This window comes from Amblyomma maculatum, chromosome 9 (genome assembly GCF_055883805.1).
Source record: "Amblyomma maculatum isolate TAMU_Amacu chromosome 9, ASM5588380v1, whole genome shotgun sequence".
NCBI classification, from domain to species: Eukaryota; Metazoa; Arthropoda; class Arachnida; order Ixodida; family Ixodidae; genus Amblyomma; species Amblyomma maculatum.
The window spans coordinates 68,495,808-68,518,643 of record NC_139352.1 but is presented as its reverse complement, the minus strand read 5'-3'; the positions used below and the strand labels follow the sequence as shown (position 1 = coordinate 68,518,643).

The 22,836-nt window shown below is 45.1% G+C and overlaps 2 protein-coding genes across 2 annotated transcripts in view; both read left to right on the top strand.

Moving 5' to 3' along the window:
- LOC146179315 (5-hydroxytryptamine receptor 3A-like) overlaps window positions 1–1,049 on the top strand; it is a 16,337-nt gene extending 15,288 nt beyond the window's left edge. The window contains exon 8 of the mRNA XM_084579865.1: window positions 1–1,049. This exon is cut by the window's left edge and continues 443 nt beyond it. The gene's annotated coding sequence lies outside the window, so the exon portion shown is untranslated.
- Window positions 1,050–3,505: 2,456 nt separating this feature from the next.
- On the top strand, window positions 3,506–21,638 carry LOC146179314 (uncharacterized). Its single transcript, XM_084580172.1, has 7 exons — window positions 3,506–3,516; window positions 5,259–5,284; window positions 5,817–5,974; window positions 8,136–8,245; window positions 10,502–10,609; window positions 13,249–13,475; window positions 21,023–21,638. The coding sequence occupies exons 1-7, from the start codon at window positions 3,506–3,508 to the stop codon at window positions 21,343–21,345; spliced, it is 963 nt and encodes a 320-aa protein (XP_084436298.1). The 3' UTR covers window positions 21,346–21,638.
- Window positions 21,639–22,836: the final 1,198 nt, after the last annotated feature.

Here is a 22,836-nt window from a genome sequence, read left to right as displayed (position 1 = left end):
TGAAGGGGGGGGGGGGGGGATAACGTTTTCTACGAATTCATGCAAGCCTATCTCCTGACATGCATGAACGATTGAGCGAACGTGAAACGTCTACAAGCTCGTAACGTTAACTGGAGGCTGGATCACAAGACAACACTAAGTATTTGTTTTTCGACAGCACGTATCCAGCAAAGAATTCTTGCCGGCATTACGTGTCTGTGCGGTTCTTCAGCTTACCAAGCATTCAAACCATTACTGATCGCTCTTAATTTAACTCATCTAAAGGCGGCGGGCCCTTAGAGAAGTTTCAAAGTCACGTGGCCACGTGCCACTTGGCGTCCATGAGTGCCTTTTGTTTGAGATGCTTTATTGATGTGTACAGGTATTCGCGGCGGCAAAAGGGCGTCTTTGTAATTTCCCTGGTCACCATCAAGTTCGGTAACATATTGTTACGAGTGGAAATCACGCACCGATGGGTAACATCACTCTGAAATCGATGGGCACCGCTTAGCTGCACAACTCAACACTTAGCGTCGTCTTCGTCCACACGCCCAGACACTTCTTTCTTCACTTGCTGAATGCCAGCATGGTACACCACATAACAATATGAAAATACTGCGAGACAGCCAATATAATAAATGAGCTTCTTTTGGCAAGGCACAGCAGTATGCCACTCGGATACTTCTTTTCTAGTATACCGTACTTGTTTCAGGGCAGAGTCTGGAACACCATCTTCCGGAGAAAGGTGATGTTCGAGTTGTTAATAAAGTTACCTTTAGCACCAACATGACTCACTTGGCTCCGAATTTACCTGAACGACCGAATAAAACTGTTCCTGCTTAGAATAGCAGCCTAATTTCAATTATGTTATGGGGCCCTTAGCTTAATTAAAAAAGAGAACCAGGTTTATGGGTGCATGAAATTTAGTTTTAAAAACCCGTATTGATAAGCTTCCTCTAGAGTCTATACATTAGTTGAGCCCTCGAGTGCCTATACAGAATACGTTCACTTATAACCACTGAAGTTCAGTACTTCCTTCCACTGAAATCTTTTTCTAACCCACATATTCTTAGCGCATTTCAGCCTGGAGTGCTGCCACTAATAAATAATACATGCAAAATCAACGAAAAATTTCAGAAGTACTTTGGCTATTTGTGCGTTGCGTGCCACAGAAGTTATCCATAGATGCATTGTTTTCTGTGAATTTTTCATTTCCATGTATTAACTTTACTATCTCGAGTTGGAGCAATTTGTACAAACATTATCTGCCCACAACTGAAAATCCTGTTCCGGTATGCACGCCCGCTATTCACAGGCAAGGACACAGATAGCATGAAATGCTCACAAGTTAAGACAAAACATTTGTGTGGCACTTAGGACCACTAAAGTGCGATAAGGCGAAAGCCTTTGTTTGAAACTTCGCTGTTTCCTGGTTTTACTGCGTCTGCTTCTATAGGCTGCGTGGTGCCGCGTTCGAGGAAACTCCAAATGAAAGGTGGCACACGGACGCCTGAATTGGTATGACTAGATAGCGTAGGCTACCAGCCAACATATAAAGCCCCGCTTAACCAAGCCGTATGAGCGTGTCTGCGTGGCCTAGAGGTAACGTGAATGCAAGTGTCTTGGCAGGCTGATTCTGATACCATCCTCCCATGTTAAAGGAGAGGTTCGAGTTCGCAGCGCCTGCCAAACGATAATGCCCTGTGATTGGTCGAGACCTCTATTACGTCATCCCCACCTCAGCGAATCAGAGCGTCTCAAAAGCGTGACACTTTTGCTGAAGACAACGATGAGCCATTGAAGGCTTTCGCCCTAATATGTAGGCTATCACGCTGCAACTGCCTTTAAATAAACTTCCTCGAAATGTCAATTTATAAAACACTCCTCTCTAAAGCTGTCACGATGATTATCATTGACTAGAACGTTCAACACCAAAAACATTTTACTTACTTTGAGGATTTTTGTTGTGTTTCAACACTGGGATCAAGGTTATTTTTGATTATTGATGCGGCCTTCTAAACTGCATAACCTGTATACATCAGATAAGCGAGCTTTTCATCTGTATTCATTTATTTCTTCTACAGAAATACGTTGTGTCTATGTACTTGTTATTTATCCTTAATACATAGTAATCTTAATAGCACACGATTGTTCACTTCAGCAATATTGATTGTAAGCACAAGAGTGTTTTCGTCCATTTCGACATACTGCTGCCGAAACTCTGCTCCTCATAATTCTGCCGAAAGCGGTGGCCTTCTCTGGCCTTAGCTTCCCTTTTGCTTTTTCCTGTATATCCAAGAAAAATGAAACAAACAAGTAAATAAACATCAAAGCATCAAATTTGACTGTCTTGGTGCCAGCAAAGAAGCCTGAGGGCAGCGCAGAGAGCTATGTACAGTAAAATGATACATGTAGCATTAAGAGAAGAAAATAAACAGAGGAGGTCAGTGAGGAAGCGCGATTTATTGATACGCTAGACGAAAAGACGGAGAAATCCGCATGTGTAGAGCATTCAAAGCTGCACGATTCCTTTGACGATCCTCGTGTGGGCATGCGTCATCTGTTATTTGGCCAACAACAACAAATTACGGACAGTCTTTTACAGTAGCCGAAATATGACCAATAAAATACAATCGTGTCATATGTGTCATATTAAGAAACTCACAGAGAGAAAGCTGCCACCGATGGCACACGGACAGAGTTAACTGGGAGATAAAGTAGAGGCCTGAGTTCAGTGGGCGTATTAATGCTGCTGCTCTTGATGATGCGACATGCTACACTGTAAGGTTCGAAAATAATTACGAGGGACTTACGACTAAAGTAGTGAAAGGCGAAAGCCTCAGTGCAGCATTCTGCTACGTAAATTGCACTAATTAGTAATTAATTAATTACAAAAATTGTTATAATTTGTGGTAGCTAATTAATTAATCCACTAATCAGCCAAGGATTAGTAGTTATTGAAATTTTCATTTGGTCATTTTTGTGATTATTTCCCTTTAGTCATTGATTAGTACCTAATTATTCAATTAATTAGTCATTGATTAATAATTGATCATTGATTGGTATATGGCCATATAAGGCACGCATTCGCGCATACGGTGGTGGTGCTCTGTGATTGGTCGAGACCTCTATGACATAATCCCTCTTCGGCCAATCAGAGCCGCCGCAAAAGCGGGACACATCTTGTCCACGACAGCATGAGCCATTAAAGTGTTTCGCCTTAATAGATCCTACTGCCCCTAGAATTTCGACCTGAAGATGTAGAAAACATTTCTGCCTGAGCAGTCTACTGTGATTTTTCTAGTGCATATAACAAACTAGTCTCCTTCTGCTTAAGTTCTTTTTGTTGTCTTCATTTTCTTTATTTTGTAGATGTAATTTTTTTTTCTTGTTTCTTTTTTTTTTTTGTCTGCGAACCCAAACTCCGCTAGTTTTTGTACATCACAGTACACGGACTTGATTAAAATAAGGGAGGCCAGTTAAGGTAAAACTTTATGCAGAGAAAAGGGGGGTGGGAAATCGGGAGATGATAAGCAGGTTAGTTAGTCCGCTCGCTTATTTCAGAGCTTCCCTGGCTGTTGCTGTTTCACGGACCCGTTGGATGATACTTAGCTGGGCGTCAAAAGCCTCGCCGGACTGAGCCGCCTCCTACTGCTCGTATATGTGTTTTTATGAGAGAGTTTCTGTGGTCTTGCAATACACATTCAAGGTGTGAGGAAAATAGTGGTAAAGGCGCCACCCCAAGGCAAATACAGCTGTAGTGTTAGCAAACTGTGACACGTGTTAGCAAACTGTGGCGAATATTGACAGAAGATATAAAGCTACGAATATAAATGTTTTTCCTTAAGAGGGCTATGCAGGTTTCGGTGACGGATATCCGCTTCAGTTGGCACCAGACTGGCTGACTTCGCTCAAACGAAATGCTTTACGAGTGGCCACAAAGCAAACTAGTCATGCCTCACTACACCTTACATTAACAACGTTTTAGAGATGAGATAAGAAACGGGGGCGCGGCCCCATCTGCAGAAATGTTGGGTTCATGAGCCCACATTACCCCCCTCCCCCCTCCCTCCCTCCCCTTCTCCTACCCCTTCTCTGAGATCAATGCGTGTTTTTCTGCCGCAGAAGTGTGAACGTAGCCAGAAAGGGGCATACAACGAATTCTTATTGAAACCAGCAATTGCACCTATATTATAGTTTTTCGCGCTGCGTTTAAAGCAGTTTGTTTGATTTCTGATTGGCAAGTTAGCTAGGCTGTGGTAATGATACAGGGTGTACAATATACTATTATACTCTATTCATTTTAAACGACAAGGTCGAATATTATGACAATGATGATGATGAGTAATTTTGAGAAATGAAAGTAGCTGCAGTCGACATCAATAGGCCATGGTAAGCAATCTAGATTGTCGCCGGAACGTTTTGTAACGGAGGTAAAGAAGATGGAAAACTAAGGAATTTAGTAGAATAGGGAATTGGACCTCTGACATCATGTTTCAACCTTGACTATACCTTCCTATTTTCTTTCTTCTCTTATTAACAGACCCTACTTGCCGACAGATGGCTTATACTGGAGATCACAACAGTAAATTGCTGAGTTGAACACCCCGAAGCGACGCGCGTGCCAGGAGAGACTCCGCAGGGGATACCTCCAGTTTAATATAAGACGCCTGAGGTTTTTTATATAGCTTCACATAGCACAGTACAGGAGCGCCTTTAGTGTGTCACCTCCATTAAAATACGGCGCTGCTGACTGGTTGGTACCAGCGTTCTTTATAAACAGGTGAACGCTAAAGCCAGTTAGCCACAGCAGTGGGTTCCCATTGGTCCGAAGGTTACCCTTTTTAGTCATTAGCCTTCCTGTAAGTGACGGCATTCTACTTTGATTAAGACGATGAACACACCAGGAAACTTCGGTAAAACGCCACTTCCACCGCAATACCATTTTTCTACAATGGCAAACAAGGCTCTAGCTGGTTGCTTTGCAGAGAGGATAGCTCATAGAGCACAATTGAAAATTCAGGAGACCGTCAAAACAGGCTTCTATCGCTCAATAAAAAGGAAATGAAAAGCCGCCTCCATGTGCTCGGGTGTCTGCTTGCACGCAGTCTGTGTGGCGCAGAGGAGCGCCCGACGAAATCTAACACGGGAGGCAAGAACGCCTCCTAGCGAAACGGCGGCGCTTCTGAAAGCGCTGCTTGGCTTGCAAGCAGAGCGTAATTTCAAGCAGCTCCGATGAAGCGCTTTGTTTGCATTGTTTTTCTTGCTGTTGTTCCCAGAGGCGTCGTTGCTTCTACGTCAACTGGTAAGTAGCATTAAACACTGTTCTCATCGTTCTCATTATCTGAACAAAGAGCGCAGAAGCAGCCCTGGTGTAAATTAATAGCTTAAGAGCTAGAAACAGCCTACCAGTAGTAACAGTACAAGTAGCAGCACTAAATAGCCATTGGGGGGTATGGATGCTTCTTCTGTGCCGTCTTACAAAGACGTGTTGCTGAATATCGGTGATTCCGATTATTTGCGTAGGCCAGCTTTGTCAGCATTTATACAGTAGAGTTACTCTCCCGCTTGCAGATTACATATGTAACTGACGTTACATTGTGCTTTCATTGTTTTTGGTGATTACTGGCATGTTAAAGCTGATAGCGTTCCGTGCAGTATAATCCGTGTTGTACGTGAAAGTATGGTACTGTAGTGGGCCATTATCATGTAATGCATAGTGCACTGCAGTGCAGCATTCTTCTGCACTTTCTTTTTGATTAGATATCAAAGCACATCGACATATCATATTTTGGAGTAACTTATCACGAACAGAGGTTTGCGTTCTCGATTTTCAGGAGATATTTTCGACGACACCTACGTGACGCATGTTGCATATCTGAAGCGGAAGCTCTTCAAAGACCGATTGTACGACCCAGCCTCCAGGCCTGCAAACCACAGCTCCGAACCGACGGTCGTGCGCATCCCGGTCAATTTTCAGAATATCAACCACATCGTAAGAACCTTGGTCTACCCTCCTTTACTTTGAAGCGACTGCCAAACTAGGATCTGTTATGCCTATTTTACTCATAATTCAGTGGTCGTGCACATTAATGAACGTCCAATATTTCAGGCGAGAACGATAGAAATTTTGCAAAACAGGCTGCTGTTATTGTTTCTCTTCTAATACTGTTGCAACAGCGTTGTAACTTTGGGCGGTGGGGAGGTCCTATCCTTCATATCGATGCCCAGTAGATAACATGGTTAAGCTTAATTTACAAGAAAGCCTTCTTCACATATACTTGTATCCGTTTGGCTAATAATTATTCACATACAAAAAAGTAGTCTCGGTGATGGTGTAACGGAGAGACAACTTTTGACCGACGAATCCCTTGCATTAATGATTTGCTTTTCGATGGTGCATCACATTTAACCGTAATACAAATATATCGCTGCATACTGTGGCCTCAAACACTTAGTGCTCAGCACCTCTGAAATGAGTTTGTCCCACTGCGGCCATATCGGCAATAAAACCTTCTTAACGCCTTCATGCCACCAAATTCTCTGCCCTTCCGATTTCGTATGTGATCCGCTCATCGCGATTGTCACTCTAATCGACTACTCTAACTATTTTTGTGCATTGCAATATCATAATTGTTAGGAAGAACCTCGCCAAACAGCATTGAGCAGAAATCAAAGTGGACAAGGGTTGAGGCCGACATTTCGGCAAATCAGCTATTCAGTCAGTGCTACAAGTCTTTTATTTTTTTTAGCTTTCATGGCAGCATCCTCGATCCATTCTCTAGCTGATCTAGTAAAAGTCCGAACTGAAGTGCCTTATTAATTATTCTGACTTTAGATCGACGATGCTCGTTAGAATTCAAGGAGAAGGTGTACAGTCTAATTTCACAAAGTCATGTTACGTCATAGATAAAAAGATGCTTACCCAATTTCAGGAGCTGGTGGACGGTTGGTTTTTGGTGGTCATTTGGCTTTGTATGGTAAGTAAACTAGAGTGCCATTCTTTATCTTTCTGTGATAATTTGTGGTTGGTGCCAATTTTGTGGCCTTTTCGATTTGAAAAGGTATTTTGAGACATGTTCACATGTCGCGGACGTCTTCTTTGATGTTATATTAACTCTGGTTCTCAAGTCCGTAAAATTTCGTTTCCGTCAGCATCGTGTCTGCATGTTTGGTGCGCCAGCAGGGGCGAGCAAATAGGATTTTCCGATTGCGTACTATACGATATGATGATATAAAAGTGGCCTTTAAATATTCGATTCTTTATTTACCGCGCAACGCTGATCCAGAAACCACCGCAAATTAAATGACCGACCATGTCGAACTATAATTTTCAAGAATATGAACAGTACGTTCAATATAGATGTCAATGACAGAATCTTGGAGAACCTGTGGCTTAACCTCAGAAACTAACTTCCGGATAGGTATTTCTGGTGTTCAAAAAAAAAAAAAAAAAAGAAAAAAAAAAGAGAATGTCAGATGAGTACTTGTAAGGTGCCCCTCTAGCACGACTTAGCAAACTACCCCCGTGACCTATTTATTTCGAGTCCGCCTGCCACGCAGAGGTTTTGATTTCGAAACCCAATGCCGACAAAACTATTTCATTGCATTACTTCCGTTTTCCAGCTGTCCCACAGATCTCCACTCTAATAGGCACTATTGTGTGTTAACCACGTCAGCTGTAAAAACAACCACAATGCCGGACAGAGTTTCACTTAACGGGTCCACTAATTAGGTCGCATCGACACCTACAAAAGTGTATAACATTGAACAACCGTCGCCATAGGCCCAATTGGTAGAACATTGTACGCGAAATGCTGAGGTCGTGGGTTCAGATCCCACCAGTGGCATGTCTTTGTTTTCTCTCCTAATTTCTAATTGCCCTTCAACTATCAAATTTATTAAATTTACCTTGAGCAACACCCTATTCAAAAACTAGCATCCCCCTATGCTTTCTTTGATGACAGAGCTAGTTTATTCCCGTTGTATAGGTGAAATAAAGTTAAATAAGAATGGTACGTCAAAATTTGAGATGATTTCGAGCGTTTCACTCATATTTAGTATGACTAATAACCTTTCGATGCAGCTAAAGAGATTAATGAGCTCATGTCATTTTGATGCTGCGTAACTTCTTCATGTTTCTTCATGCGTTTTAGAACTGGGAAGACGACCGCCTGATAATCAGTCATGAGGACTACCAAGGAGTGCCTCATATCAGTGCCGAGCTGAGTGAAGCTTGGTGGCCTCGAGTGGACATCGTCACTGCGTGAGTGTTACCTGGGCCCACTTGCACGAAGCAAATTATGCACCCAACTTTGGATTTAAAAGTTGGTATTGGGGGAAAGTAAAGGCGCAACCATGCTTTTCGGCAGACACCTGAGCCGCGCCGCGAGAGAAGAGAGCAAGGTAAGATTGAAAGAACAAAGAGAGGAAGAGGTTCGTCAGTGGAGGGCTCCGGAAAAATTTCGATCACCTGGGAATCTTTAATGAGCACTGATGTCGCATAGCACACGGGCGCCCTTTGCGTCTCACCTCCATCTAATCACGGTTGTCGCGGCCTCTGACGGAACATGTACATCACAGAGCATGAAACGTCCCAAGCGTTAAGGTTGCACTCTATATGAGTACATTGGGCCCGATACGCTCTCCTTCGTGTCCTAAGCCATGCTAAGAAAAGGAAAATACACCTGAGCGCTGTTAAGTATAGGTGCTCAAATTTTCTTTCGAAATCTCTTTTAAAAGAACGGATCGAGTTGGAGAACGGAAGCGGTGGCCTCGGGGCCTCTTTGTTGACAAGTCTGCAGCTGACTAGCATTGTATCGCAGTTATAAAATAATTACCAATGTGGAGTGTCTCTCTCACGAGATTATAGGTACTTAAATTTTGTTTGTAAGGAGAACGATTTATGTAGTGTAGACCTTCCTACCGTATTCTTTCCTTCACTCTCTAAAATGCAATGTTAGGCATACAGCCATAAAAATACTTCCCTGTCTTCATCTATAGCATGTGTGGTGAGCGTTCAAGCAAAAATAAAAAAAAAAGCAAACGCAGCTGAAATTTCGACTTTCTTTTCAGGAGACAACAAGATTCCGATTTTCTCCCACAGTCGCTTGTAGTACAGGCCGAAGGGGATATGTGGATATGCTACAGTGCCAGAGTTCGCTCACCGTGCTCTGTGGATACGAAATATTTTCCAAACGACGAGCAGGTGAGATCCACGAAAAAAGAAATTTTCATAACTGCAAATGTTGCGACATATCCTCACGTTTTAAATCACTACTGCGTGCACCGCGGGCACTGCGCGTCTACGTAGAGCAGGGCCCTAGATTCAGGACTAATCGCCCCTAATATCAGGCAAGTTTACTAATAGCCACTGATATTAGGCAAGTGTAGCACTTGTATTCGCTATGATTTTCGTAGATTCCGATCATCATTATCCGGTAATTGTATGTTAATTCATCTAAGCAAAATATGCTTTATATTTATTCTTATCGACCTCAATTCTTATTTGAGATTCGTGTTTACTACAGCTCGTCTCGTCACCAGAGCTAACACTACAAACGAAACGATCCGGGCTAGTTTGCATTTAATCTGAAACGTGCAGCGATATGTGGAAAACAATTCAGCAAATGGAAAGGAACACAACTTACATGTACGCAACACATCGCAATTATCCCGAGCATGGCACCGCTTAATCCGACAGGGTTAGGAGTATTGGGAAAACTATAACTTTTCTTGGTTGTCTGGTGAAGCCGAAGCCTCGGCCTGGAAGCAGTCTAAGCTGTGTCAAAGATGATTGCATTCAGAAGTAGCGGTGTATTACTATTACTAGCACTATAGAAACAAACATAACGTTGTAAATAGGGCTGCTTAGTAATTTTTAATTCGCAAATATTAAAGCGAAAGCCTTAATTAGCTATGCTTGCGAAAACGTGTCCGAAAAACGAGGAAGCAAAAAGTGAAAGCAAAACACGGAAGCAAAATATGGAAGCTAAGCGTACCGTTTGATATTACGTCACATTAAAACGAGACTGGAAATTATGGATGTGTGTGTAAATGACAAGTGGCATATAAATATCATGTGAATCATTATAGGTTAGTTACGCGCCATAATCACTTTTCATGAGTCAGTCAGATCGGAGATCCAGTGTACATGACTATGGAGTCCATGACATGTGTAAGCCTAAGTCATGGCGATGACTAGTCTCTACTAATGACTCTAAAAAGTTCTGAATCCTGACACTCAAAAATGTCCAATTATGACATTCTAGGAGCTATTAAGAGCAACCAATGCACATGTTTTTGCATTTCTCCCATGCATCTCTCTGCAGTGGTCTCAAAGTTTTGTTAATGAAAATTAGTACTTAGGATATCCGAGTACATGTATGTACTCTATGTATACCCGAGTACATGTATGTATGTACTGAGGTAACGTATGTAGGTTCCCATACGAAGTAGTTCTAATAGTATAGAATCCGCAGGTGTGCAGCATTCAGCTGATGTCCAGCGCTTACACCGACAGCGAGGTGAAGCTGGTCTCGGGGAAGGTATGGGGTACCCACCAAGACAACGCCAGCACCGAGTGGAACGTCACCGGCATCACCTTCGCCAACCGCACGGAGCTGAACCGGTACGTGTAACAATACTAATTGTCTCGCATGTTACATGCGGTGTATAGAGGTATAGTCAGACTTTTAAAGTTAACGCTGCTCAAGTCACACTGAGGACAAATTGAAGTCGTCCTGTGTGTTGATATACCACTGCACTGTAACGACAAAGCGATGCGCCCTCGTCCACAACGGATCTGTGATGAATAGAAACTCTGCTTTCGTATTGAAATCACAGTAATGAGAAGCATATAACCAGGAGAAGACTGCGCACTGAGGCAGCACTTTTTTTAGAGTCACGTGTAACATTTCGAAAAATTATTTAAACAATGATATGTTGTTCATAGGCATGTCCAAAGCACAGTTAGAGGAGGTTTCTGAATAAATGAGCCTGGTCTGTTTATGCGGAACATTATTTTTTTGTAATTAAAGGTTAACCTTGGATTCCCGCGTGTTGTTTCTGTGCAGATGTGCTCCTTTAAATAAATATGCTACACTAACTCTCCCAAGCTGGTGTATTAGCAGGTTGTTTCGAAAGAATTAAAATTCCGGGGTCACACACAAATGAACTTTTTATAACATAACTATATTATGTAGTTATGCCAAGTAAACGCTGTTGGCGTCTGTATTGACATTGAAATAAGACGAACCAAACAACGTCGTGTCCGTGGGAAAAGAGTGGGATGAATGGTTTTGTTTGGTTTTAGGGGCTTAACGCCCCAAAGCGAGTTAGGCTATGAGACACGCTGTAGTGGAGGACTCCGGAAATTTCGACCACCTGGGGTTCTTTAACGTGCACTGACATCGCACAGCACACGGGCGCCTTGCTTTTCGCTTCCATGGAAAAGCGGCCGCCGAGGCCGGGATTCGATCCCGCATCCTTGGAAACAGTAGTCGAGAGCCGTAATTCTACTGTGCCACCCCGGCGGATGGGATGAATGGTACAGCCGTTTCTTTCATCTTGATGCAACGGAAAGATGTAAAGGGAAGCATTATAAAGCAAGTACGCATTATAGAATTCGAACACGAGTTGGGCAGTGCGGCTGTTGGCAGCTCACTAAATGGGCGCGCGGTGTCAGCTTTGACGTGACATAATCACGTGAACACATCGCGTGAACCTACGAAGTGACTGGCCCAACTATCTTTACTAGTTTTCAACATGATGAATTACGCGATCTCTCAGACGCCTCTGTTCCCCAAGTTGAATTCGCGAGGTCGTCACCAAGGGTATATGGCACAAAAAAGTCAATCGTAATCTCGTGATATATACTCGTTGGTGATTTCAGGACCAGTACCTTAACTGGTATAACTTTTGTTACTTAATACGTGGCAGTGGAAAGAAACCACTTCAAAATGGTGCCACCAGAAAATGCGATGACTGTGTTTCATCCCCAAGGGCTCTTCTGTAATAATGAATTTATTTCCTTTGTCACGCGTTTTTTTTTTTCTCCGCAACATGTGCATTTTACCTTTCTGGCATCTCGTTTGTTGCAAAAGTAAAGTGAGTTGGGCGTCAACTTGTAGCGATCCAGTTCGGTGACCATAAATAAAACATCTATCACGTACAAAAGGCTCTCTCCAAGATGTGTTACAAGAGTGTGGTACAAAAACTATGTTACGACAATGCGGTAGGGCGTAGACTCCAATTACATACTTGAAACCATGGCAACGGGCATAAGTAAAGCTTTCATAATTCTAAACGATAATCATAATACATTCCTCTACACAATGTGTTGTCACTACGGCCTGTTTATCATGCTTGTACTCTTGTATGCATCCTTGTAAAGTTTTCTTTTCTTTCGTTGATTTATCATGCGACTCTAGTTGCTCAAGCTTAAATTACTGTGTACAGTGGGAAAAAAATGCTGAGATTCAGCCTGGGTAGGTCACGCGTCTTCGCATCCTTTGGGCCTCGTCTGTTCTGGCGGGATCTTTCATAATGCCAAAACTTAGTTGGTCCGGTTTATAGTGTTTCACGCCCCAAGGAGAATCAGACTATGGTGGCTGGTTCGATTTGCAAAATCTAACGGCTCATAGCGATTCAGACGATGAATAACAGTGCAGTGAAGGGCTGCAAATAATTTTGACCGCCTGGGGTTGTTTAGCGTTCACTGACATCGCACAGCACCCGAGCATCTTGATCTTCGTTTCCATGGCAACCGCAAAGACCAGCGATGAGTGCGCATGCTTTACTTCAGCAGCCAAGCACCCTAACTTCTGTTCTATTATGACTGCATGGAGCAAGGTCTCTTCCCCATTGCCAGAGCTGACTTGGGTAACAATTCGAGTCCAAGTTCATCTGCATAGAAATAAACACCCCCTCCATATTTTTGAAGCACATTCACTGCGTGTATAGCCAAGAGATATGCAGAACAGGTTATTCCTGTTATTCAATTGCCGCTTGGAAAACAGGATGGTAAACAAGTGGTCGACGCAACACTAAAAAAAGAAACAGACTGCCTCGACTCAATACGGGAGCTTCTCAATAAGAGTATATGTGGGTGGCATCCGTCCCGTTATGTGGGTCTTGTCTTTATCCTTAAAAACGGCATTTCATTTTTTTCCCCTCTGAAACCATGTGTTTCTAAACCTTTCGCATCCTGCCCTTTCCATGCGTGTCTGACAATTTTCTTGTTTGCAATTTCTTTATTTAACCATGCAGATCCATTGTTGAGGTATTTTTTCACCTCCGAAGATATAACTTTCGCCACCGCTACACCACCATTTGGCCCTGCGTCGCTTCGGCGTTGGTCCTGCTGGCCACGTTCTGGGTGCCTCCCGACTCGGACCGAAGGCTGATTGTCTCATGCCTGAATGTCTTGTTTGTCGCGCTCATGCTCCACAGGACAGCGGCTGCGATTGGTTCGTCAGTGACGGCGTCGAACATACGTGAGTCATAGTCGGCGTTTATTATAACGGTACTTATAGGAAAGCATTTTAGCATAGACAAAGCGTAAACTGGTGACTTGATAACAGACGGCTGCGTCCATGAACTCCTTTTTTTTATGTAATAGGCCGTTTCTTATATTTAATAGACGTCTTTTTAATATTTAGTGTACGTTCATAACTCTCCAGTGTCCATATTGAAAGTAGATAAATCTACAAGCTATTTATACTCGTGATAGGGAAGAAATGTTTCTTAAGTCGAACACAACTCAAATTTGCAGTAACTTCCACCGCAATTTCTTCGTTTCAAAAAATAGCATGTTTTAAAACTATTCTTGTTACTAAACATAAAAAGCTAAACGCCAGGTGAATTCAACAACCTTCAGAATTTTGTTGTCTCCTGCTTGTTTGATACAAGCAATAAAAATATGATGTCATTTGCTGCTTCGTATTGTCAGCACAGTAATACAAGCATAGCATTGTTGTACTGAACTGCTCCTTTTCTTTTTAGATTGTATCCGAGAATAATCAGTCCGTAGGCGGCGCCCACATAATCAATAGGCAATCATTAAGGTTTCTGTATCGAAAGTCTTTAGATTATACCTGGGTGTAAGAAAATTTATAAACAGGTATATATACCTGATCAACCGGGTGCCTACTATACGAGTACTAACGCTCAATGAAAGTTGCGCGCGTCAACATGACCCCTTGAAGCAGCGGATCCACAATAGCACCGAGCTGCTCTCCTGCTGTCGATCTGTGCTAATAATTTCTACCGAACTGCAGCTACCCCTGCTGCTTACATATCTGCCCATAGAATCACTATATATTAGATAATGACGCTAGCGTTTGCATGCATTCTGTTTAATCTTCATATAACGTTCTTCACATTATTGCCAAATTCTAGCTCAAAGTTTGATAAGCAAAGACAACGAGCGGCACAAAGGGCTGAAGGCGAAAAGAGGAACACCAGGAAAACTGCCGCCTTCGTACACAACTGTTGCTGCCCCAGCTGTATAGAAGATAATTCTTATCCGGCGCACGGACTCTATCTGAATTTCCTGCATCGCAACCGAAAAATATGGCATTTGCTTTGGTGCGAAAAAGTATGTATGGGCCGAGGACTTCTCAAGCCGTAGGCACACGGCTTTTCCCTCGGCCTCTTTCCACCATTTCGTGGTAAAATAAAGATTGTATGTATGTATGTATGTATGTATGCATGTATGTATGTATGTATGTATGTATGTATGTATGTATGTATGTATGTATGTATGTATGTTGTAAGAATGGGGGGTTTATTCAGCGGATCAACAGGACTTGATCAGCAGGACTGAGCAGATCAGCTTCGAACACAGCGGCAGCGAACACAGGCAGATCCAGCACGCACAGCGATCACGATGCCACTGACTGGCATGTTCCTTGTGCACTTCTTCCTCTTCACAATTACCCGCGGGACGAAGAGGAGACATCCTGGCGACTTACGGTGTGAGCAAGACGGCAGGGTCGTAATAGGGTTTGAGGCGCTGGACGTGAACAATCTCGCGTCCGCGCCGGCGTAGATCATGGGACGGCGTAACAGGTTCCACCACATAATTAACCGGAGAGGTGCGCTCCAGAACACGGTATGGGCCATGATATTTAGCAAGAAATTTTGAAGACAGTCCAGGGGCATTGGAAGGTATCCATAGCCACACAAGAGCGCCAGACGAGAAGTGCGGTGTCGAGTGTTGGCTGTCATGGTTGGATTTATGGCGGTACTGGGTGTTGGCCGTGAATGCGCGGGCGATTTGTCGACAGTCTTCCGCATGCTGGGCTGCTTGAGACGCAGGTGTATACTCTGATATGTCTGGCTGATACGGGAGTATGGTGTCGATTGTTGCAGAGGGGTGACGGCCGTAGAGGAGAAAAAAAAGGAGAGAAGCCAGTAGTAGACTGCGTTGCGGTATTGTATGCGTACGTGACATACGGAAGGACGAGGTCCCAGTTTGAGTGGTTGGAGGAGATGTACATAGAGAGCATGTCGCCAAGGGTACGATTAAAACGCTCAGTGAGGCCATTAGTCTGGGGATGATAGGCGGAGGTGGTTCTATGAATTATGTTGCACTTGGTGAGCAAGGCTTTTACAACATCACTCAAGAAAACGCGTCCTCTGTCGCTGAGCAGCTCTCGAGGTGCGCCATGGCGAAGAACAAATCGCTGCAAAATGAAGGAAGCTACTTCTGACGCTGTGGCAGATGGAAGTGCGGCGGTTTCTGCATACCTCGTCAGATGATCAACGGGTACGATAGCCCAGCGGTTGCCGGCCGCAGTGTAGGGAAGCGGCCCGTACAAATCAATGCCGACGCGGTCGAAAGGACGTGGTGGGCTGGGTAACGGCAGCAACTCTCCAGCAGAACGTTGAGGAGATGGCTTGCGACGTTGACAGGTGAGGCATGAGCGAACGTACTTGAGTACAAAGGTGTACATACCCCGCCAGTAGTAACGCAGCCGGAGACGAGTGTATGTCTTGAAGACGCCCGCGTGACCGGATTGTGGGTCAGCGTGGAAATAGTCACAAATTTGCGAACGTAGCTGCCGGGGAATAACTAGCAACCACTTGCGGCCATCTGCACAGTAGTTGCGGCGGTAGAGGAGGTTATCACGAATGGCGAAGTGGGAAGCATGGCGGCGGAGAGCACGCGATGGAGAAGCAGCTGTAGGATTGGAGATAAAATCGAGGATAGAGTTTATCCAAGGATCTTGCCGCTGCGCTGACGGCATGTCATTGATGTGAAGCGATGGCGGGGAGTCGTCGGAAGGGGAAAGGCTCGCGACCTCAGCTGTAAGGGGGCAGCGGGAAAGTGCATCGGCATCGTGATGTTTGCGGCCAGAGCGGTAAACAACGCGGACATCATATTCCTGAAGGCGAAGAGCCCATCTTGCCAGTCTGCCGGACGGGTCTTTCAGTGAGGAAAGCCAGCAAAGCGCATGGTGGTCCGTCACTACGTCAAAAGGGCGACCATAGAGGTAAGGGCGGAATTTAGTAAGAGCCCAAATAATCGCTAAGCATTCTTTTTCAGTGACAGAGTAATTGGATTCAGCCTTCGTGAGTGTACGGCTAGCATAGGCGACCACGTATTCAGCATAACCTGCTTTGCGCTGAGCGAGCACAGCGCCGAGACCAATACCACTGGCGTCTGTGTGGACCTCAGTAGGCGCTGTGGGGTCGAAATGACGTAGGACAGGCGGTGCCGTGAGGATATGTCGTAAAGCATTGAAGGCATCGTCGCACGCTGGTGACCACGATGAAAGGTCGGAACTGCCGGACAGAAGTTCTGTCAAGGGAGCAGCAATGGAAGCAAAATTCTTAATAAAGCGGCGAAAGTAAGAGCACAGCCCGAGGAAGCTACGTAGATCTTTGATGGAAGTCGGTTTGGGAAAGGCTGTTACGGCACGAAGTTTGGCAGGGTCTGGAGATACACCTTCTTTGGAAACAACGTGGCCGAGAATGTTGAGCTGGCGGGCGGCAAAACGACATTTTTTCAAATTCAGCTGCAGTCCGGCATCAGATAGGCAGGTCAAAACGTGCTTCAGACGGTAGAGGTGTGTGTCAAAGTCACGAGAAAAGACGACAATGTCATCGAGGTAGCAGAGGCATGTCTTCCACTTTAGGCCACGCAAAATGGTGTCCATCATCCGCTCAAATGTTGCCGGAGCATTACAAAGGCCAAACGGCATAACTGTGAATTTGTACAAGCCGTCGGGAGTTACAAAGGCAGTTTTGGGGCGATCAGCCGCTTCCAAGGGGACTTGCCAGTACCCGGAACGTAAATCTAGGGAAGAAAATAGTTCGGCGCCTTGCAAACAATCGAGAGCGTCGTCGATGCGCGGGAGAGGATAGACGTCCTTTCGCGTTATCTTATTAAGGCGGCGATAATCGACACAGAAGCGGATAGAACCATCTTTCTTTTTTACAAGGACAACAGGTGAGGCCCAAGGGCTGCTTGAGGGCTGAATCACGCCATTCTGGATCATTAGGTCGACTTGCTCTTCTATAGCCTGGCGTTCGGTTGCAGACACACGATAGGGACGCTGTCGTAGTGGTGCGTGGGTGCCGGTGTCGATGCGATGAGTGACTGCAGAAGTTTGACCCAAAGAACTTTGATGAGAGTCGAAGGAGGAGCGAAAGTGATGTAGTAGGTTCAAAAGCTGAGTGCGCTGCTCTGGAGGAAGATCGGCATCGATGGAACGGAGAAACAAGTCTGTAGAGGGGGGAGCGGGCGCAATTGAAGGGGGGCTGAGCGCAGTCACGGCACAGTGCGGCGCGTCGTCAGGTTCCTCAGAGATCAGAAGAGATGCGATTGGCTGGATACTTCCGAGACATTCGCCATGGCGCAAAGCAGTAGGGGAGTTAAATGGGTTAGAGACCCATAACATGGAAAAGCCAGCGGAAATAGCGAGCACTGCGTAGGGCAATGGAAGGCACTTGCGGCGCAGGAAAGTATGGGCTGGTGTGAAGAGAACGGTGTCATCGCTAAGAGATGCACAAGCGACACGAACAAGCACTGAAGAGCAGGGAGGAAGGTCGATATCTTCGGCGACGAGGGCTTTAGCACCGGAATTTGACTGATCAGCGTCTGGTAAGGCATCGGGCATAGTCGAGAACCCCACTTCAGCTCGAGCACAATCGATAATAGCAGCATGACGCGACAGGAAATCCCAGCCTAAAATTACAGCGTGCGAGCAACTTGGCAGCACGACGAACTCAATCGTATAAAGGGAATTTTGAATAACTACTCGAGCGGTGCACGCTGCTAAAGGCTTGATATGCTGAGCGCTGGCCGTTCGCAACGAAAGTCCCGCAATTGGCGTCTTCACTTTCTTTAAAGTGCGACATAGTTTTGCGTCCATTACCGAAATCGCAGCACCAGTGTCAATTAGAGCCATGACAGCAACACCCTCGACGAAAACTTCAATTAGGTTTGTCGGCGACAGATGAGGACTTGGGAAGTTCGACTGGGTCGCAGTTCTCGCCTCAGGAACTGCGGCCTCTAGTTTTCCTCATGTGAAGCGTTCTGTCGACGTCGCATCGGAGAGATAGAGCGGCGTCGCGGCGACGGTGAACGGCGGTCGGACATGGCTGAGCGGTCTGGGGAGAACTGAGGGCCAGCTGGAGGCTCAGTAGGCGCGGAATACTGAGGCGTCGGAGACCAGTATGCAGAACCATGAGTAGGTGGTGCCGACACCAGGAGACGGTTGCGGCAGTAACGAGAAATGTGTCCAGCAAGCCCGCAAGTGTAACAGATTGGCCGGTTATCCGTCGTGCGCCAGGGATTACGTGGTCTTGGAGCCGGTCGCATAAACTGCGCAGGTTCTCGCGCAGGCGCAGGAGGCGGCTGAACGTAGGCTGGTGGCGGTGGAGCATATGCAGGTGGCTGTCGGGCCGCAACAGCCGCATAAGTTAACGGCGCTGTAACAGGCATGGGTTGAGGGGCTGGAGGAAGAGATTCAGCTACCTGTTCTTGAATAATGTGGCGCAAACTAGGAGCTAGGTTTGAGGAAGGTTCTTGATGGCAGGATATAAGGGAGAGCTGTCGAGCAACTTCTTCCCGAATGAAGCTCTTAATTTGTGGTAGGAGCGCAGAATGTTCACATGCATCTGTCAGGCCAGCAAGGGACTCGGAGTGCATGGTGTTCGCGCGAGTTATGGCCCTTTGTTTTCGCAGTTCATCATAACTTTGACACAGTGTGACCACTTGTGCGACGGTGCGGATATCTCGAGCCGACAGCATCTGAAAGGCATCGTCATCGATGCCTTGCAGAATGTGCTTGATCTTCTCGGCCTCTGACATGTGTGGGTTAATGCGCTTGCACAGGTCGACGACGTCCTCGATATAGCTCGTGAAATTTTCGCCAGCTTGCTGAGACCGCGTACGCAAGCGCTGTTCAGCGCGGAGTTTCCTCACAGCTGGTCGGCCGAAGACTTCAGAGAAGCTGGCTTTAAACGCGGACCATGATGGAATGTCCGCTTCATGGTTTCGAAACCATAGGTTTGCTACGCCGGTGAGATAGAAAATGACGTTGCTTAACTTTGTTTCCGCGTCCCATTTGTTGTAAACGCTTACTCGTTCATAGGATGCGAGCCAGTCCTCGACATCGTGGTCGTCAGTGCCGCTGAAGATGGCGGGGTCACGCTGGCGGAGGGAGCCGGGGCAGATGATGGCAGAGCCAACTTGTACGGCTTGGTGGTTGACGTCCTCAGGCATCGCAGGAGGTGGTAATGTACGGCTGCGGAGTTCCAGGGCGAGAGGATAGATCTTACCCCGCACCTCCACCAAATGTAAGAATGGGGGGTTTATTCAGCGGATCAACAGGACTTGATCAGCAGGACTGAGCAGATCAGCTTCGAACACAGCGGCAGCGAACACAGGCAGATCCAGCACGCACAGCGATCACGATGCCACTGACTGGCATGTTCCTTGTGCACTTCTTCCTCTTCACAATGTATGTATGTATGTATGTATGTATGTATGTATGTATGTATGTATGTATGTATGTATGTATGTATGTATGTATGTATGTATGTATGTATGTATGTATGTATGTATGTATGTATGTATGTATGTATGTATGTATGTATGTATGTATGTATGTATGTATGTATGTATGTATGTATGTATGTATGTATGTATGTATGTATGTATGTATGTATGTATGTATGTATGTATGTATGTATGTATGTATGTATGTATGTATGTAGTCCAGTTGCGTTAAATTATAACGGACATGGCAGCTGGAAGATTGGGGTTCAAAAGTATTGTTGCAGTTTGGCCATATTATGTCGCGAATAAAAGAAAGATGGATTACAGTCTTGTTATTCAAGTGTGGCTTGAAAATTGTACAGTCATTCACATCACAGAGTTTGCTTTTTGAACCTCTTATGGAGCACTCGCTCCACCTCTGAAGCGTTAAAGCTCTTCTTAGAGTGAGGACGACCCTTTTACTAGGCTTCCCGGGAATTTTGGTCGTTAAAGGCGCTATCCTGCGCTATGCAGCTATAGATTAATTGCGTGCGAATATTCATGAACACGAATCGAATATTGGTATGTTTCGTGGCATCATCCAAAGTGCAGAACAGTTTCGAGATAATTGCTCATTGACGTTCACGCAAGCGCTGGCATAGGTCTCTGTACAGAGGAAAGCTGTATAGAGTGTTCTGAAACTTCAAAGATGAAAAACAAATTGCTCAAGTCCTGAGTTCAAACCAGGGGCTGCCGGCTAGCCGGGCCAGTCGCTCTGCCAACTAAGCTAACCAGGGCGGCAAACTTTCAGAGGCACCGTAAGTGCTACGTTACACAGCCCTGCAGTGGGCTCGGCGAATTATCAAAATTTTGAATACGAATCAAATATTGTTGTTCGTCTCCCAACATCCAATTCTAGAAGAGAATGTTCGAAAATTTCCAAGTAGTGAGGACCCAGGGAGCCTCAAATTTCCAAGAAGAGTACAACCGCTTTCTGAAACATTTGTTTTCTGCTTTCCTCATAAATGCCTCTCTTGTTGAATATTTCAGTACTCTTCCTGGGACTGGCGACCGTTGTGCAAGCAGCGGCGGCAGTCGGGAACGTCATTGCGCTGAATTTCCTGGCTTCTGGAAGACATGTTCAAGTTCCTTACACTCTTCAAAGCGCCCTCAGTGGCACAGCTGGGACCGTCCTCTGCCTGACACAACGCGAGCAGTCAAAGACTTTCTCCCACCAGGCTGACGAAGAACAACAGCTTTCCACATTTGGCACCACTCCTAAGCCTAACGGGCACTGGTTACTGTCAGTGCAGGCTCTGGACCGACTCTTCTTTCTCACATTTGCGTTCATGACTCTGAGCTTACTGGTGTAAACCATTGATAATGTGGTGGGACTTCTTCCAAACTATGGTACACATAACAGCGTAAATAGCGACAACTACGACAGTTGGCTCGGTTTCCAAGCTTGCGCGCAAGTAAATGAACAGCTATTCTGTTAAAAGTCTGATAAAAACCAGCACAACGCATTTCGTAAACACTTTCTAAACAAACTCTAATTAGAACACACGCGTTTTCCCCCTTTGTTTCACACACAAAAAATAACCTTGCTCTTGGCGCATGATAGCCTTAGTTGCTTATGCGCCAAAAAAAACCCAACAACAACAACAAAAAGTTCAGTCGTGTCTTATGTGCATAAACCAGATCTGAAAATAGTCCACGTGAATCGCATCAAGGATCATTATCAGCATGGTTATTCCATGCGTTGTTATAATCAATGGGAAAGTAGTAACTTAGAAGGCGTAATGTGCCCCGTTTACTTAATTCTGCCCGTTCCTGTGAAAACAACGATATCACTGCAGTCTGTGTTCTGCAGGACTATGGGACGGTCTGGTAAAGCGCAGTCTAGATGACAATATATTTTCATGTAGCATGAAAAATTAAAGCATGAGTGAAGGAAAACATACGTTGCTTAATCTTAGAGGTACCTGAACACGAACTTGTGTTTGACGTATGTGACGTCGTGTGATGTCGCGTGTCTGACATCAACAGTGACGTGTGTGCCATGTGGTTTCCCTAGTGAAAAAAGCCGTATGAGTCACAGTAACCTCATACAGATTTCTCATATAACGTAATACAAATGTCATGCAAGCTCATATATTTCTCATAGGTTGAATGAGATTTGTATGAGATGATGTGAGATTTGTACGAATTTAGGATGACTTTAGTATGAGAATTTGTATGAGGTTATTGTGACTCATAGGGTTTTTCAGTCTGCTTCGAGGATGAATAGCAAGTCTGGTCTTTTTCGACAGCTGTCAGGGGCTGAAATACGCGCCGCCAAGCGGTGTGAACAACTGCGTTCGAGAAAACACCAACAACGTCGTCTACATCTAACGTCTACAAAAATAAACTATGCCAAACTAGTGCTTTCGCACGTTGTGTTAGGTTTAACCACGTTAAACATCTGCCTTTTGTTTGCTTTTCAGTGGAGATTAGACTACCTGATCCCGCTGCACACACGCCTCCTTCCTAACAAAACGAAACAAAATTATTTGAGATTGTTCAGCGCATGACTGCAGCGTATAATTTCAGAAATGTGATACTTTGTCCAAAACGGGAGGAATTTGATGTCACCCCATCCAGGTCAAAAGCATTATTTAAAACGTCAATGAAACCATCGTAAAATGTACCGAATACAACCTCCCTTCAAAAAGGTCGCCAAGGTTGTGCAGTTTTTCTCCCCACCATCCTTTTTCCAGGAATATGGAAACTGCACAGGTGCCGTCAAATTCCTTCGTTAGTTGGTCTACGTCCATGCAAATTCGAACCTTGTCTGGCCTTCTATAATTAAGGTGGATGTCTGC

Bases quoted from the DNA above. Each gene is read 5' to 3' on its own strand.
- LOC146179314 (XM_084580172.1), top strand. The intron at 5,285-5,816 runs GTAAGTAGCATT...CTCGATTTTCAG, and splicing joins CGTTGCTTCTACGTCAACTG to GAGATATTTTCGACGACACC. The intron at 8,246-10,501 runs GTGAGTGTTACC...TTACACCGACAG, and splicing joins CGAGTGGACATCGTCACTGC to CGAGGTGAAGCTGGTCTCGG.